This window comes from Parus major, chromosome Z, assembly GCF_001522545.3.
Source record: "Parus major isolate Abel chromosome Z, Parus_major1.1, whole genome shotgun sequence".
Taxonomy (NCBI): Eukaryota; Metazoa; Chordata; class Aves; order Passeriformes; family Paridae; genus Parus; species Parus major.
In genome coordinates, this window is record NC_031799.1 from 23051230 (window position 1) to 23069925 (window position 18696).

At 43.9% G+C, this 18696-nt stretch overlaps 1 protein-coding gene across 1 annotated transcript; it reads right to left on the minus strand.

The window, feature by feature from the left end:
- Positions 1-1835: 1835 nt before the first annotated feature.
- CRHBP (corticotropin releasing hormone binding protein) lies at positions 1836-10747 on the minus strand. The gene is made up of 7 exons (XM_015652086.3): positions 10594-10747; positions 10065-10158; positions 9302-9459; positions 7109-7319; positions 5384-5532; positions 3995-4112; positions 1836-2556 (listed from the first exon to the last, which is right to left on the minus strand). The coding sequence occupies exons 1-7, from the start codon at positions 10672-10674 to the stop codon at positions 2399-2401; spliced, it is 969 nt and encodes a 322-aa protein (XP_015507572.1). The 5' UTR covers positions 10675-10747; the 3' UTR covers positions 1836-2398.
- Positions 10748-18696: the final 7949 nt, after the last annotated feature.

An 18696-nucleotide genomic window follows, 5' to 3' on the forward strand; every position in this document is an offset into this window, starting at 1 on the left:
TCAGCAAAATCTGCAATGACACCAAGCTGAATGCACTTGATGCCATCCAGAGGGACCTGGACAAGCTCTAAGTAGGGACCCATGGGAATCTCATGAGGTCTGACAAGACCAAGTGCAAGGTGCTGCACCTGTGTCAGAGCAGCCCTGGTCTGAGTCCAGGCTGGGGGATGGACAGATCACAGCAGCCCTGCCCAGAGAGGTTTGGGGCTGCTGCTGGGTGAGAGGCTGGACATGACCCAGCCACAGGAACTCCCAGCCCAGAAAGCCAAAGGTGTCCTGGGCTGCATCCAGAGCAGCGTGGGCAGCAGGGCCAGGGAGGGGATTCTGCCCCTCTGCTCTGCTCTGCTGAGACCCCACCTGCAGGGCTGCCTCAGCTCTGGGGACCCTGCACAGGCAGGACCTGCTGGAGGGAGTCCAGAGGAGGACACCAAGATGGTCAGAGGGATGGAGCACCACCCTTTTATATAAAGATGGGCTGACAGAATTGGGGTTTTTCAGCCTGGAAAAAGAGACGGTTTATAGATCACCTAATTATGGCCTTCCAGTACCTGAAGGGAACATACAAGAAAGATGAAGAGACACTTTTTACAAAAGAGCATGTAGTGACAGGAATAGGGGCATGGATTCAAAGTGAAAGAGAGTAGGTTTAGATTAGATATTGCAAATGAATTCTTTACTGTGAGGGTGGTGAGACACTGGAACAGGTTGCCCAAGGAAGTGGATTCCCCATCCCTGGAAGTGTTCAAGGCCAGGCTGGATGGAGCTCTGGGTAACCTGGTCTGGGGAAAGGTGTTCCTGCCCACAGCAAGGGAGTCAGAACTAGATGACTTTTTAAGGTCCCTTCCAACTCAGGCCATTCTATGATTTTGGGATTATAGGATGTGATGTTTCTGATGCTGGGTGGCAACACCAACGCTGCCAGTGCTTCAGTGTGGCTCAGAAAGCACACAGTGGTTTGCATGAGGCGGGAGCAGGGATGTAGTGGCCAACAACCCCCCACTCAGAGACCTCAGTCAGGGTTGCTTCATGTTGTGGAATAGCCAGCAGCACTTTTGTCTGTTTTCCTTGGAATTAAGTGAAACATTCCCACAATCCCCACTTTTTCCATAAAATCAGCCCTACAGGGCGGGTACCTGAGTTTGCCAAAGCCATCCATCTGTTCATGAGTCAGTCACAAAAACAGGGCTTCCAAAACCAAAAGAGGGAGAGTCTGAGGCATCCTGTGGTTTTCACCCACTTTAGTCAGGGAGATTAACTGCAGAGCTGCTGAATAATCAAGACACTTGATTTTGAATGAATGACTGTGAGATTAAAAGCCATAATTTGGAGTGAAAGATTTCAGGAATGCAGCTGGATTAATTAGGTTTCACCCTTAATTGAGCCCTGGAGCAGGAACAGTTTGCTCTTGTTACTACCAGGTAGGAGTCCCAGAGAACATACCAGTCAGACCTTGCTCTCAAAGCTAGGACACAGTTCTGGTCCTATGCTCTGCTTGTGCTTCCCAGTGTTCTCGAAGGCTGACAGTCCTTTTCTGGGACACCAAAGGCCTAGAAAAAGTAAATCTATATTTTTCTATCCTGGCCTGCACAGGACACAGGTCCTGGTCAGCAGGACACAACCAAAAAATTTGGAAGAGGGAAGGTACTAGTAAGTGTAATAATGAAACTTTGTGTGGAGGGGTAACCATCCTAAAGAAACCAAATTTTTGCTCATAATAGTTCACAGTTTTTCATCAACATGTATTCAAGATTTTAATTTCCAGAAAACTGAACAAGACTTAGGAAGTATAATCAGTATGTTAAAAGACCTCTTCAGAAAACGTACAACATAAGAACTCTTTGCCAACTCTTTGAATGTATTTATTTATGTTTGGATTTGTGTAAGGAAGTCTCATGCTATAAATTTTTATTAAAAACATGTCATTAGAAATAAATAGTACATTTAAAGTCATAAGTAAAACAGTAGTTCTTACGCACACTAATGTTGGGCTTCCTCTTACAAAACTGGAATTGTAGTTCACCATCATTTGTTTGTTTGTACTAGATATAAAAGGATAAAGCTGCTGCATGAAGTTTATATTTATTGTGGATTTCATATATCCCCAGACTAGGATTTTTTGTCTATTTTCCTAAGAATATTTATACAGAAAACATACTTCCATTCTTGCTATTGATTTTTGATATGGTAAATGAGCTTAAACATTGCAGAAAGAATATGATAATAACAAAGATTAATACATTTGTTGCTTTTTCCTGCTTGCTGATGGGAATGATTGATTTGTATGAAAAAAGAATTACGCTTATAGAAAGGCTCAACACCACCAGCTAGTTAAAGGAAAGAATACACTATTATAGAACTTTATTTTCATTAGCTACATGAAGATGTGCGTCCTGGTTTCTCAGATACTAGGAAAGCAGAATTCCTCAATGCTGTTCTCCTTTCTTGTTTCTGTTTCCTGCAGATCCAGCTGATGATACTCAAATGTCACACGGTTGACGTGTTTGCCGCTGGAGACCATTCGCAGCACAGTGTTGTCACAGCCAATCTTCATTTGGGCTATTTAGGGAAAAGAGATATAAAGTAGATATAAAGATGCATTTATATAAGAGAAAGTGAGGGAAAAGAGACATATAATGATGGGAATTATGAAGCACTGATACAAACAACTTTGGAAATAAAGCAAATTCATGTATCATAATGACCTTCCAGCAGTGGTATTACTGATGAACTTTTGTGTTTGTTAGTTTTGCTTTACAATGATTACAATTTCATTGAGTATCCTTCCCTCTTGCATATGCTACTCCATGTCTCTGTGCTACTGTTAGATACCATGAGTGATGGGTATGGGTAATGGCACTACATCCTGGAGACAGCCAAAATTAACAACATTGAAATATTTCCCGTTAGAGGGATGGGTGGGTTTGTGTGTAAGGACACTCTTCACAGGAAGAAAGGCATGTGAGAGTCCCATCAAGACAAACTCAAATGGTAGCACGTGGTCTTGCTCTGAGGGAAATTGAGTGTGTCACTAACTGCTGCTTTAGGCAAGCCATTTGAGTGGAAGCTTGGCAAATCCCTTCTGTTTGGGAAACTTGGGGGAAGTTCCACACTTGAGGAGAAATCTGGTATGACACTGGGAGAACAGGAACTGCTGAGATGGATTTTCACTTCCTTCACACCTCCAGGAAAACACATTTTAATCTCATTCCAATGCTCAGTATTATCATTCAACAGCAGCACTTAACAGTTAACACTTTGAACAGTTCTGGTGAATCTTTGAATGTGGTGTGATGAAAGGCAAAGCAGACCACAAGAGCCAGGCATGTGCCTGCTCTGCAGCTCTGTGGAAATGCTGCTTCTCCAGTGCCCTGTTGATACTTGTGAGATACGACAGGTGTGCCACAGGGGTTAGTTTGTCTTACCAGTGCCACATTTTGCAGTCTGCTGTTGAATATTAGGGAAACTGCAGTTACCCTAAAAAAAGTTCTTATTTTTATGGGGAGAAATAAGACACTGGACCAGTATGATAGCAGAAGAGGTTCAGAGGCCCCAGCAGGTTCCAAGTAGAGAATGGGAACTCTGATGTTTCTGGGGTATGTTTTACACCTGCAAGAGAAAAGGCCTTGGAAACACTGAGTAAATGACAGAAAAGCTCTTTAACTGAGAATCTAACAACCTGCCTTCATTTGCTGCGAATTTCAAGACCTTTTTATGTGCTGACATTCTAACATTTATTTTTGTCATAGGACAAGAATTTTTAAAATATGTCTAATTCAGCTTTGTCATAATGTTTATTAAAAGGGCAAATGAGTGGTCATGGGTGTGCTGTAACACACAGCCAAACCACAGGCTTTAATAGCTTTAGCTCTCATGTTCTGCTAAATGTGAAGTTCACCAGTCTAGCAGGAAGTCCAGAGGTGTGTGTGTGTGTCTCTGCATGTCATATTTTGGTTAATTATTTTATTATGTGGAGGTAATTGGAAGAAGTTCTTACCAGATCCATGAAAGGAATGACAGAGGTCAGCTAGGGGAAACATCTTGGATGGGTCTAAGCCAGCTCCTCCAAGAAGTTCTACAAAATCTCCCACTCCTGCACAGCCTGCGGACGGTTTCTTAAAAAGGCAGAGGCTAAAAGTTATTTACCATTAATCTTCAAAATGTAGCATTATTGAAGCTAACAATTGGTAACCATCACCTGTGCTTAAAGCTGTGTGACATCTCCCTTGAGTTTCTCATCCTGAGCAGTGCTACCTTGATTTGACATTAGTTAGTTAATTTTCTTAAGAGATTGCAAAGAAAGACCTAAATGGACTTTGAAAATTACTGGCATGAGAAAAGATGTTGATTCAGCTGTAGATTTTAATGTAGATAAGCAATCTGGTTCTGGATACTTTGACATGGAATCAAATTAATGCAGGCCTGGGCTGTATGTATGCCTACATTCAGCTGGCAGGCAGGAACTTCAGTCTCACTATACCATATTTATTCCTAAAAAAATGGTAAAATGCATCATTGTGGCAAAGTTCAATTAAGGTAGAAAATAACAAGAAGAGTACTGTTTTTTTCTGAAAACAATGTCTTACTATATATTAAAGCCACAAATATCCTGAAATTAATGCTGTTTGCCAAAAATATCTTACATGGACACCTTGAACACCTTTGGGCTGTCACCCCTATGCTGCTATCGAAGTGCCTAGTTTCTTTACCTTTCTTTGCTGTTGTCCTTTTCTGCTCACCACTGAGTAAGTCAACTAATGCTCTTGCCCATCTCTCAAAACCTGGCTTGCTCATAGACTGGTAATCTCCTTAAAAAACTTGGGCTCTCAGACTCACTGGCAGGAGAAAACAAATTTCCTTGCTCTGTTCTCTGAATATTTTGGAATTGGTACCCTCTTACACTTCCCAGGCACAGATATCACCAACTGCTCCTCTTGTGTCACCAAATATCCAGATCAGAGCAAAGGATGCTCAGCATATGGAGCAGGCAATCAGTGGTGAGCACGTTTGTATTTTGTCTGTGATACCTTGCTACATAATGGCTCCTTTCTCTCTTCAGAGTGTTTGCTGCTTTCATTCATTGCTTTCATTCATTTAAATACAGACATACAGCTCCCAGGGAGAGTGCTCCTTCCTTTATAATGAAAACCTTACCCTTTGTTATGGCAAGCAATCGTAACATGCATTAATGGCACTTTGCATAATTTGGCTGCCATTGCAACATTACAGAGACAATAGTGACAGAGACAGCCCCAGCTCTCCACTCTGGGAGAAACCAGAGCACCCATGCCTTAGTGTCACAGCCTATCCCTGCTTCACCCCTTCCCTCTTCTGTGCCCAGAAAAATTGCACATGCTAATATTTTCTTAGGAAATAAAGATCCCACCTTTAAAAAGAGACCATTTAAATGGCCCAGGATAAGATCAGATATTTTTATCACCACTGGGTAGATTATGGAGAAGCTGCAGTTTCTGTGCTGGTGAGGAATGACCATGGTAAACCTTCCTGAGGGGGTCTGAGAGATGACATTGCAAGCTGGGACACAGGAAAAGGTACAAGAGTTACTTGTCCAGTCATCACTGCATGTAGAAAAACTACATAATTACAGTACCAAAGAAGCAGAGATAGTTTAATTACTGTAAGTTACAACCAAATGTTGAAAAGAATGTGCGTGGCATTTTGTGAGGTTCTTGCATAGCTTTTGTTCCTTAACAATTTCCTCCCCGTTGTTTACTGTGTAGCATGAGGTCTGGCAGAACCCTAGGGTGAAGCAGTCAATAGAAGAGCTCACACCTGAAAGCTGTGCATCAGGGGCTCATACAGTTTGTCAGTTTGAAGGAGGCTAAACATGGGTGAAGGTAGGGATTGTGTTTAATTGACAGCTTACTGCCTGATATTGCCAGCAACCCCCTAAATCCTATTCTGCTTCTCTGAAGTGGAGTTGCTTACATGGCAAAATATCTCACTGAAATGACAGCATGGTTTTATCTTTAAGTTCAAGCTTATGAGTTCAGGTAAAGCAGTAACTTATCATCTATGTGAGCAAACCAAGGGATCCTTGACATAGATCTGCAGTTGCTTTAGCAGGACGGTGAAAGACACCGGCCACCTCCAGCATTTGAATACAATAATCATCACATCCATGGGCATGAAGCCACACCAGAGTGGGGACCCAGCTTGCACTCTCAAGTCTGAATAATGTAGAGTAAAGACACAGCAGACATGCTGTCAACTGTTTTTTTGGTTTTGGGGGCTTTGATTTGTGGGTTTTTTTTGTTTTTTGGGGAGGTTGCTTATTTGTTTGGGTGGTTTTGTTTGTCTTCTTGTTTGTTTTTTGTTTTGTTTGTTCTGTTCTGTTTTGTTTTCTTTGGTCACTTTGAGTAGTTAGGCAGATAAATCAGACTGGCCTGAACAATAATTGCTAAATGTCCTGTCGTCTCTGGAAAAAAAAATTCAAGAGAGGTACTGGAACAGGTTTTCCAGTCAAGTTGTGGTGCCCCACTGCTGGAAGAGTTCAAGACCAGGTTGGATGAGGCCCTGGACAGCCTGGTCTAGTGTGTGGCATTCCTGGCCATGGTGGGGGGTTGAAATGAGATATCTTTATGGTCTCTTTCAACCCAAGCTGTTCTATGATTCTATGATATTTTGTGCCTTGGCAGCTCAGAGACTTAGGGAAAGAACTTGCAGATAGATCCCTGTGGTCATATATCTCTCATAACTACCACATAACCATTCAATACACTGATTTTACTGTTGACCTTTTTCAAATATTTTTTTCTCATTTTTCACCCAGATCTAGAAAACGCTGAGATTGAAATTGCTAAATTAATACTATTTGTTGTAGCTAAATGTGTTGGAACATGCCAATATTAGATTGGGAAGGATCTCATCTGAAAGAAAGAGCCTTACAGTCTTGCATATTGAAGCCTGTGTGATCTCTTAAGCTCTTTTTTCTCTTAGGACACACACTGAGCCTGAATCAAGCCTGCAGGACTCCACCTCCCTTACCTTGTCAGTGCAAATAACCACAGTGAGAAAATTCAGTGCAAAACAACACAATCTTTCTGCTTCCAAATTCAAGCCCCTTTGGTAGTAGGAAATTCAGACTTACGGAAGAGATTGCTGTTTTTCTTGACTGTGACAGTAAATCCATTGCCTGGTTGCTGAATCCTGAAGAAGATCATTGCCACGTTTTGTGATGATCTGATGCTCCTCTGAATATTCCCACTTTCACAGAAGTCTACATATCTTTGAGAAGTGGTGAGTGGATGGTCCAAGGAACTGGGAAATTTCTCTCCCTTGAGTATCCATCCATCAAACACCTACAGAGGTTAAACAATACAAAACAAGTTTTTGCTTATTGCTCTGTTAGCAGAGAACAGAAACAAGAAGTATAACAGACACTCTTTTCTTTTGACACCTATAACCTGTTCAAAACTGCAAACTGAAAACAAAAATTCTTTGTATTTATTGATTTCCTAACAATCAACTCATTATTATTGCTTTAACTGATGTTTAGGAAAGGGATACATAAAACTTCTAATGTTTTTATCTCCATCAGGTGACAACTTTTGTTGTCTTTATTTATTTTATTTTTTCAAAAAGAAGTATCTCTTTTTGCTTCAGCATCATCACATTCTTTTTTCTGCAATTTCATTGTTACTATGAGAAGTTTTTGACCAGCTTGATTTGGGAGCCACAAGATAGATAAGTAACCTTTTCAAGCTCTGGGCATTATGTCGATTGATCTGGCCTGTAATTTTCTACCATCCATGCTTTACAGCTTGTGATTTATGATCTCAGTGGGCTTCCAGAGAAACTGGAATACAGAAAAAATTTAAATTATTGGCAGAAGTACTGCTTTCACTTGTTCAGTTCTTTCACCTTCTTTAACCACTAGCAAGCAAAAGAAATCCTGCATTACTTGTCTGGACCTTAAGCATCAGCTTCTACTAATCTTTCCCTCATAACAAAAAAGCAACAATTTTCCCTCACAGTCTTGAGAGAAATGTGTCAGAAGTACAAATACCTATTAGCTCTAGCATAGATATGCAACTGCCTGCCTTGCTGTTTCAATTCCCTCCTAGCTGCTCTCACATGGTAATTCCTTAAACACTTCAGCCAGTACTCCCAAAATTCAAGGACCAGCCATCCCTTCAGTCAATAATTCTGATGTATGTGGAGCTTCATGATGAAAAAAACATCAGGATCTGTCTGGATTTGCCAGAACTGTAAGTTTCTGAAGCAATGTGATGCAGGTGCTCAAATTACATGAGGGAAAAGCTGCCTGTATATATACAGCAATATAACAGAGAAGTTTGGGACACCATTACCAAAGAAAGGAAAGTTAATAAAACATATCTTGGCATTTTTCTAGCCTCCATGAATGACCATAAGTCCATGTACAAAAGCCTTAGACCCACAAGAGAGTGAAATCAGCCTCCCTGTAGCCACTTGGGGAGAGATCTCAGCCAAGATATGGAAAGGAAGGACAGAATTCTCTGGGGTAAAGGGAGTTGGAGAAAAGGAAAGGGCTAAAGGGCAGCTTTCCTCCTTCTCCCTGTTCCTGGACCTCAGCTTGCTACTAGATTGGATGTGGTCTGTTCTGTGCCTTGCCAGTTCAGCACAAAGGGCAAAGTGCAAGGTGAGGGGAGCCAGGGATCACCGAGCCTCCCCTTCTCCCCTTGACTGAGGTTCAGATCTTGATGAATGCTCCTGCCTGCCAGAGAAATGTGCTGGTAAAGTTTTTCAACACTGGAATATGAACAGCTGTGAGTCACGAGTCTCCTTCTGTTCAGAGACAATGTCCTGAAAGTTTCTTACAGGAAAATTTTAAAGAAAGCCTTCAGTGATCCACTCACTATTAACCTGATGCTAAGTGACCTGTGAGCAGAAGTCTGAGAGCAATAAAAGCAGTCTAGAGATCTGTGTCATTATCTACAGGGCTCATGAGGTTCACAGTGAAATGAGTAAATCCCACTGACCAAATTTTCAGCCACCCCCCTGGGTATGGACACTCCATAGAGGTGGCTTCTGGAAAAGTTCAGAGGGGATGGTACAGTAGTCTGGAGAGGGATCCTCATCCTACATCTGACTTTCCTTTAGAGGAGTAGAGATGGGGCGGGGGGGGAACACATACTCAGAGTTTCTCAGGGAGGAGAAAGAGCCATCCCAGAAGTGCTTGCTTTGTGAAAGCCTGTTTTGTACACAGAAACATACACAACACACGGATGTGCACCTGTCCCTTGCACACACAGCAAACACCTCACAAGTCACAGGAGACCAGCGCCTTGCAGCTTCTTACCTTCAGGAAGTCCCCGCCTTGGCAGTCGATGTTTACGTAGTCGTAGTGTATCGTGATGAGCTCCTCAGGCTCCCCGATGAAGAAGGTTGCGCAGTGCAGCTGTGGTTGGTCTGTGGTGAAGGTGAACTGCCCCTCTATACTCAGCATGTCAATGCACCCTGGAGAAGCAGGGACAAAGGACTACTGCCTCTGCCTGCTCTGGAGGGAGACTCGGTGCCAGCTCCCACTGTGCAGGAAAGGAGTGGGATAGGAGAGACCCCCCCGCACTGGGAGCCGGCTGGCAGTGAGGACAGGGAGAGCCAGCTGAAGTAATTAGGAGCCTGCTGAGCATCAGAAGATAAATAGTAGCTCGCAGGTGTGAGCACAAACGCGTGACGGGGGGGGGGGGGGGGGGGGTGAGGGGGGAAGGTATGTCAATGCATCGCTGAGCAGAAAACTCTGTGTGTATATGTGCACAAACACGCTATTCTTTCAGATTTCTCCCCCGTTATAGCTATTACACCTGCCCCACCCCTTGGCAATGTGACCTTGCCGAGGGACTTGGGTAGGGAATCCCCATCCTGCTCCAGTTATGTGTGACCATCAACTATGAACCCCAACCCTTTGCCTCAAAACACAGGTTTCTGTGGATTTAACGCTTTGTCCTTCTTCTCTCTAGTCTTGCAAAAAGCTCCTGCAGCTCTGTCATTCCCAATTAGCCCTTTCACCTCCCTGAGGTACCCCCAGGATCCTCCCACCTGCCAGAGGGACCAAAGAAACTCACGGAGTGACCGCCGGTAGATCTGTCCTGCAGACAGCTCTCGCTTCAGATCTTCACTGAGTAGTAGGAAGGGGTCATCTTCACCTGCATCCCTCACCTGGTGAAAGATGGAGGGCAAAAAGAGTCTGGGGCAAAGTGAAATGCAGCCCTCTCCCTGCACCTCTCAAGAACAGGCACAGCACATTACACCCCTCCTGCAGAAACAGCAGCTGTGGAAGAGCTCATGCAGAAAGCTGCCAACCTGCAGCAGAGGGGAAATAAACCTGGCATCTAAGAGGTGAGCCCAGCAGCTAAGTGCGCTGAGAGTCTCTTAAATCCTCAGCAAAACTGCTGAGCATAAATAAACAGAGGGCTAGTACAGAATACACGGGACTGTTGCATTAATGTTACCCAGGTGTAAGTTTAATGCAGGAGAAGCGGGAATAGGAAAGGAAGAGAGAATAAAGCACAATACTTGAAAGCTTTGAGTACAAGTTAGAAGATAGCAGCTAAAAGCACAGCAAGATGTTTAATCATCAGTCCTATTGCTCACCTCTAGGTATCTGGTTTCTCCCTTGGAAGCTGCCAGGAAGATGAGAACGAGGTGGCATTGAAACTGGAAAGCAGACGGCATGCTGACACCTCCTCTGGCGGCCGTCCCCCTGTGGCCAAGTTTCTCTGGGTCTGTGCCGGTATGCAGAAGCCGCTGGGGTGTCTTGGAGCGACTCTTTTTATAGAGCTGTTGGGAGGGGAGGCACTTGGTCCCCGTACTGATAGGGTAACCCATGGTAACTGAATTCCTCTCTCAGTGACACAGTACGTGGGCATGACAAGGGTCCAAATTGCAGCCACAAATTTTCAAGACGGTTGAATTCCCCTCTCTGGCAGATGTCTTTCCTCCTTATCTATCTGGTGAAATAGCTGAAAACCTCTGGGGAAGACAGCCCATCCCTGTGCATATGGGGCACTCATGCACTGTGTTTATTTCCAGTTACACCAAAGTGAGCAATGAGGAGCATCCCTGCCTCCTCCTAGAGCAGTCCTGGGGCATTTCAGACCTGCAGGGCTTCCTGCCTACCTTCTGCTGCTCTGTGACATGCAGCTTTCTGCAGTGCCTGTGATGGGTGCTTCCTGCTGGCCAGGCCTGGGTGGGCTCCCCTGCGTCCCAGCCAGGTTTGCAGCCTGTGTCAACATCCCTCCAGGGCTCTGCAGCAAGCACACAGGCAAAACCAGACAGCTCTTCCCAGCAAAACCAGCTTTCATACAGAAATTACGAAAACTTGGGCTTCCCAAGTGCATATTCGTCACAGGACTCCTGATACTGCTTCAGCCTTGATTCTCAAGTGAAACCTGAGAAGACCTTTAAAAGTTGAGCCTGGGAGTGAAAATTCATAATTCTGCAGAGTACTAAAAATCAGGAACTCAGCAGAAGTATTAGATGTGGGGTATATATCTAAAACCCATTAAAATTCCTTGGGAATTACAAGCTTTGTTGGAAAACTGCAGGGTTTAGTCCCAGTTTGCATTAGAGGATGGCTGGAACATTAATCAGGAAGGTGAGATGTGCCTCGGAGACCATGAGGATCAGAAGGGGCTGCAGAAGACCCCAGCCTTACTTGCTATTCTTCTTGTCATTCTCTAAAGAGATTGATAAGTTGTAACATTGATAAATTATAGCTTGACCCCTCCAATCCCTTCCTCAGAGGCATTTTGCAGAATCCAGTCCCAAATTCTGGCTGCAGCTTGCCCTGCTAGTTCCCAACCTATACCTCAGATCCTGAGTTTTGAGGAATATTCAGTGCAGGGAGCTGGGTGTGCAGCTGCAGTGAGAGCTGCAGGTTGAGCTCTGTGGGACGGGAGTCCAAGCCCAAAGGAAGAGGTATGAACTGCTGATCTTGTGAATTCCAGAAGGCCCAGGGACCTGTGGCACCAGCCAGGTGACCAGACACTTGGAGACACAGCAAGAGTCAAGGACTCAGCTGGAAGATCCCACTCCCTCACATACATAGACTGTGAGGGTGTAAAAGCCCTGTCGTTCCTTTGTTCAGGGGCCCTCTCTGGAGGCATCAGCTCAAGGTTTCTGTTCTGTTGCTGCACTATTATAAAATGACTTAAAGGAGGCAGAGGTCTGAGGCTCTGCTGTGGGGAACCTGGGTTTGAGCCGGTGATGAAAGCTGGTCTGAATGAGTGTGGGATGTGTAAGGAGTTGAGTGGGGACGCGTTGGTTCACTGGAGCTGCGCGCTGTGAAGGGACCTGGGTCCCAGCAGTTAAAGTGTTTGGTGGCTGGAGTGTGACTGCCAGAGTGCCTCCTGAATGGTCAGACTGGGACATATTCCTGCTCTTGGTCCTTGAAGATCTTCAGTGAAGGACAGTGTGTTTGATTGTGTGTGGATTTGTTACTGAAGATTTCAGATTTCAGAATTCGACTCCAAAAATTAGTGAAGGATTCATGGCGTTGCAGCTAAAATATTATGATTCTGTTAAACCAGATGTGAGGTGATCTACTCAGAATCAAACATACCAGCAGTGATGTCACCATAGTTTAAACTCTTGCCTATGAATAACTGAGATCTGGGCTTAGCACAGCATTCACCAGTGGGGGTGCCCAGAAAAGCAGGAAGCCCCACAGTCTGGAGGACATTCTGGCAGATGAAGTGAGGGGACTGTCCTTCTCCAATAAACAAGGTGGTGGGAGGGTGGAGGTGCCACCTCCATATCTGCTGTAATCTAGTGCTCACACAGGGCCTATGGTGACTTTGAAATTCCAATGCACCACCTTGGAGTTTGATTGTACAAATACTCTGTGTAACATTGGTGCAAAAACTGAACTCAGATACCCTTTGCTGTTGATATGGAACTTAATTTTAACAGAAGTACTGAGTTGTTTTCTTTCCCACTTTTCAGCTCTGGGCTCAGCAGAAGCTGATGAAGCAGGGTGACATCCTGACCAGCCTCATCACAAAGCCTCACAGTGACTGAGGTAACTCTCTGTCTCTTCAAACACAGGCCTGTCCTCAGACCCCAGTCTCTATGCTTTCCTTTTTGCAGCTCTAATGCTTGGGGAAGGCAAGTATTTGGGATGGAATAGGAATCACACACAAAGAGATGCAGCTGCTGCTGCTGGCTGGGGCTCTGATGCCTCACTCAGGTGGAGCTCAAGCAGACAGATCCCCAAAAGTGACCACCAGAAGGAGAAAGAAGGGGTTCATCTCCCAGCCCTGCATCCCGGGTGTCAGAGGGTGAGAGAGGGTGTGAGGCCATCTTCTCCTTCAACTCTGCTGCCTCCTCAGTGTGTCACAGGCCCCCATCCCCTCTACCCTCCCTTTGCTTCTGCAGCACTGCTTTTGTTAAAAGTCACTTGCAGAAACTGAGATTTTTCAGGAGATGAGAATGTGACTAACGAAGCAAAGAAAAATTGCTTTGAACTGGGTTCAAAACATCCCTGCAGCATTTCAGAAGGGAAAAGCACCTTCAATGTGATACAAACCCTTGGTGACTGAGGAGAGTGTAATTTTTCTTTCATGGAGTTGAGTCATGATAACACTCTGAAGGACAAATTTTTTTGTTCATAACAAGTTGTTTAACACAGTAAAATGCACTCCCAGTGACACCCTGTCACAGGCTAAATAATCCAGTTGATTGGCACCTTGATCTGCTAACAGCTGTAACTTACCCTGGGAGCAGCCCCTTTCCCTAGAAGAAATAATGGAAACCCATGGTGCTGGTGAGAGTCTGGGCTGAGTGAGCTAGTGCAGGCTCACTCTGCTCTGCTGCAACTCAGGATGGTGTTGTTCAGACACCCCAGCCTTTGCAGAGCCTTGGCTCTGTTAAACCTGTTAAACCAGACCTCATGGGTGGGCTTTTCGGGAATGTGCTTCGGAGGACCTGCCATCCCCACTCATGCTTGAAGCTTGTAGGTGTCTTGTCAACTCTTAGAGAACAGAAGAAATCCCAGCTATAGTATGAAGTGGAGAAAATACAGCTGAATAAAGACCAGTAACAAAACAAACTTCATTTACTCTCCCCCACAATGATCAAATCATGCTTTGTCCTATAATACAGATGGTAAATGCAGCTTCTTCTACAAAGTAAAAGTAGTTGTTACAGGAATAATACACATGAAGTGCTCAGTAGTGAGATTTCTTAGTGAGAATTGCTTGAGATACAGACAATCTTTAGGGATCCCTCCCTGCAGCAAAGAGGGGACAGGTGTTATGAACCCATTCTGCTCTCAAAAAGGTCCCATGGGTGCCCAGATCATTAATACAGCTCTCCTTACTCCTCAGCTGCAGCCTGACTTCTTGCACAAGCAGCTTGAGCCGACCAAACCTCCCTCTAGCATCAGGATCTTAAACATGAGTTAATATTTCCTGTATAGACACAATTCCAAGCCAGCTCCACACCACAGGGATCAGCCTGGCTGCTGCATGTCCCATGGGGACTCCTCTTCTTGTCTGTGACTGGTGGTTTCTTGAACTGAGAGGTGCTGCAGTGAGACTGCACTGCAACTGTTCCAGCAAATACGAGCAGTCCTGCCTTGGGCACTCTGTCCTCAGCTGTTCATGCTGGCTTCTCACTACTGCTCAGTGCTGGCTAAAGAGATGCCATGTGAGGTCCTGCACAGGGCGAGACCTCTGGCTGGACTTTAAATTTCATATCGTGTCAGCTGCTAAACATTGTGCTGAGCTACATTTATTTCCTTTAAGCTCTTTCCCACTCTCACTGAGAATTCATTCAGGAGTTAGCTTTTCATTTCCTTCACAGTGTCTGGGAGATGTACTAGTACTAGTACTAGTCATTCCTGTCTTTTTATCATGTGGTTGCAGGTCTCATATCAATATCAGTGTCTTTGAAGAGTAGGAGATTACTACACATCACTTCTAGTTTATTATACATGTTCAACTGTTTGTGAATCCTTCAGTATATTGTTTCTGAACAATTGGATTGGTTCATTAAGGATAAATAAAGATTAAGGTTAGAAGGAAATCTAGTGTTTCTGCAGTGTCACAAATGCTACAGTGAAGGACAATTTTTTTTGTCCCATCTCTGCTAAATAACAATCAGTCACTGCTTTGAAATAACGCCACACAAAAGAAAGCAAGGGGAAGACTGTACAGCAAATCAGTCCTGAATGCCATTAGGAAACTATAATGTCCTTTGATACAAACATTCACAAGACTTTGCTTCAAACTCTGTCTGAGCCAAAGAAAAACATGTAAGAAGCTCCTGTTCCTGGCTCAGTTTAAGCACCTGCACTGTGGACATGCTATAGGAAAGATACAATTCAGCATGGCTAAAGTAAGTAAATTGGCCCTGTCAGTGATTTGAAGACACGTCCTTTTTGTGAGAACTCAATCAGAGTTGCAATGACAGCTGAAGGAGAGCATTTCCAGCAGCAGAAACACAAAGTCTGAGATAACATTTTGTGCTTCAATCCTTTACTCTTGTGTTTTATTTCAATATCAGACAGGTGTCCCAACAGTCTGTGATCCAACCTGAGTCCAGGACTCCTCCCTCTGTAATCAGTGGACATTTCCATCCCTGATTTCTGTTCCTACCTGTCTGCCTCAGCTTTGCGCTGGGTAGGACAAGCCTCTTCCAAACCTCACCACACATCTGTCTGTAACACCACTTCTGTAACTTCACTGTGTGTCTAAATTGGCTTTAAATAGGGCTGAACTTTCCATAAGGTGAAGTAAGAGTAGCTTGTTAACTCTGGGCAGTTTGACACAAGAGATGGTGTGATTTGTCACATTAAGTGGCTTAGAGGGATGACAAACGCATGTGATTTATGAACTGAAAGCCTATCAGCATCAGGCAGGCTTGATGATAAGTGTTGCATTAACTCTATTTATGGCACTGGCTAAAAGCAAAGATTGTGAAACCTGCAGTTTAGCGGGTTACAAATAATCAAGCAAACATTATATTCAGACACTGAGATTACCCTGAGGGCGGTTATCACTACCAGCTCTGCCTGTGAGTCAACCAGCATCTACACAAAGCAGTCAGGGCCAAGAAGTGAGAGAAAAGTTTTTTTTCCAGGAAGGAAAGCAGAGGTATGAGAATGGGTGACTGGAAAAAGCACATGCCTTGGCTCTGGTGTTAGGAGAGGCACTGGATGTTTGTTGAGCTGTTTAATTTTAGCGTGGACTTTCCTCCTCTGTGGATCCTCTGAACAGAATCTCCACCTTAAAGGGCTGCTGCAGGAAGGCCTCAACACCAGAGCTGCACAGAGGTGTCAGCATGGCCCCCAGGCAGCCTCTTCAATCCTATCATATTTGCCTTTGCTGGCTGCAGCAGCTGCTCTGAGCAGTACTGCTGCCCATGCAGAAGAACAGTCTCCTTTCCAAGACATGGCACAGCTACTGCATCTAGACTTTGCTTGGAAATGTAACCCTCAAGGCCAGGTCACGTCCTGCTCTAGATTTCCTTTCCCATAGCCACAACTTTCTCCCAGTGACCCTACCCAAAGCAACAGCCCCTGGCCCTTCTCTCCCAAATTTCCTGTTCAGCCTGGGGCTAGTAGAACATTTGTGACTTTGTTTTCAATGCTCAGCCAGGTTATCACACAGAATATAATCTTTGATGTGTTGAGAAATTCCCATATTTCCATATATCATGTTCCAAAATTTGTTCAATCTCTAATTTGTTGAAATCAAGTACAAACTTTATCTTTGACAAAGCACCACTTTCATAAGTGATATTTTAAGATGTTTTGGGTTTTTTTTTTAATCCAAGAAGGACAAGTATTTCTTAGCTGAAGTGACTGTCCCTGAGGAGAATCATTCTCATCCAGAAAAAAACTGTAATTCAACACAATTCTGGTAGTGTTAGACATCACAGTAATGGACCTAACTTCAGAAACACTGTGAATGGTTATACAATTCAGGCAGTCAGTATGAGTCAGATAGAGATGTCAGCATACCCAACATAATGGTATATTTATCCTTTCAACTGCTCCCTCTGCACAGTCTTTTGTTTTTCATGTATGTGTTTCCTTACCAGTCATCCCCAGTACTCTGCAGCCTGCAGTGCCAATTCGATCAGTTAGGCTCCAAATGCTTTTAGGTGAAAGTACAGGAATATCTTGTGTTAGTGTAAAAATCACATTTGTTGAAGGACCTTGAGCTGGTCAGCACTTTTCTACCTCCTGAAGTCTAAAGGCAGCTTCACCTTTGCTAGCAATGTCACAGAGCATCTTTAGCTCAAGTGCAGTAATGGGCTTTTTAATTTCAAACATTAACTATTCTCGTTCTTGTAATACTTATTTCTCCTAGGGCACCAAAAATGGCCAAACCCCCCCACCCCCCAAGAGGGAGGTTTTTCCTAAATCTGCAGAATTAGGTCGTTAGTGCAAGGGCAAAAACAGTTTTGCTTTCATCTACTGAAGGTGTCAATAGTTCAGTGGGATGGAACTCTCCAGCCCTGTGTCTCATCCAGACACATCACCCAGGGATCACAGGGATCTCTGTGTGCTACTGCCACTTGATGTCCCCAGCCAGAGCTGAGGAATTTGCATCTTTCTGCAGCACTCTCAACTTCTCACCATTTTTCACCTCCGAAGAAACAATCTTAAGTAGTGCTCCAGGTTGATTCATTTGATTTTCTGCCCTTTATAACTTGTTCTACACACAGTTCTTTTCCCTGATATAGCTTTATTATGTAGTGATTTTCTGAGTTCAGGCAACTACTGGGAATGTAAAATCAAAGCAATACATGGGGTTTTAAGGCAGTGTCCACTGAGAGATATTTGAAAGCTATACTATGATGATTGCTCTGTACGCCATGTAGTCAAACAGGACCTGAGAGGGCTGTTTAGAATTTAAAGCAAATGTGCACCAGGAACATTTTCCACTGATTTTCCCCCAAAGATCAGGGCTCTGAGCAACTACTTCTTCCGTTTTCCTTTTTGCTGTCTTGTTGCAATATTTGCAGTTTTACAGACATGTCCTTATTTAGCCAACCAGCTTACAGAAACACAACTTTCCATTGAAGGCTAATTTAGAGTCTCAAGCACATGTTCTCAGCTGCTGCAAAATTATGCCACTGAGTGCTATAGGCTCTGTCATTTTACATCAGCTGAGAATCTGCTTGCAAGGGCAAAATAAGTGGATGCAGCTGCAGTTCTCTTCCTTGGGAGTTGCCCCTTATACACAACTGATAGCAGGTGGCTGAGAGTTGGTATTTAAAAATGACAAGTTTTTTGGTGTTTCTTTTTTTTAAATACTTCAGCTGAAGTTCATTCATGTGCTGTCTTTGATGGCTGCCCGGGACCTATAGCCCACCATCCTCCAACTCAGAGGAAAGGATGTGGACAGAATTAATTTTAAAAATGGATATCTAGATCATAAATTAAACATTCACTCTCTCATGCCGTATCATGTGGCAGAATAAAGATAAAATTGAAAATGTGACCCTTTTTTTCTTCAGATAATACAGTGCTATTCAACAGACTTAATTATCCCTAAAGACACATGCAATAATTGATGGCCTGTCAATCAAAGCCCTTATTAGACATGCACATGATGTCACATCACAGTCTAAATCTTAATCTAAATCTAAATCTTCCTGCCAGTCAAAAATCTTTATATAGATTAATCGGATTTCAGATACAAGTGTTGTGTGCAACCTTTTACCCAACCTTGTCAAGGCTGT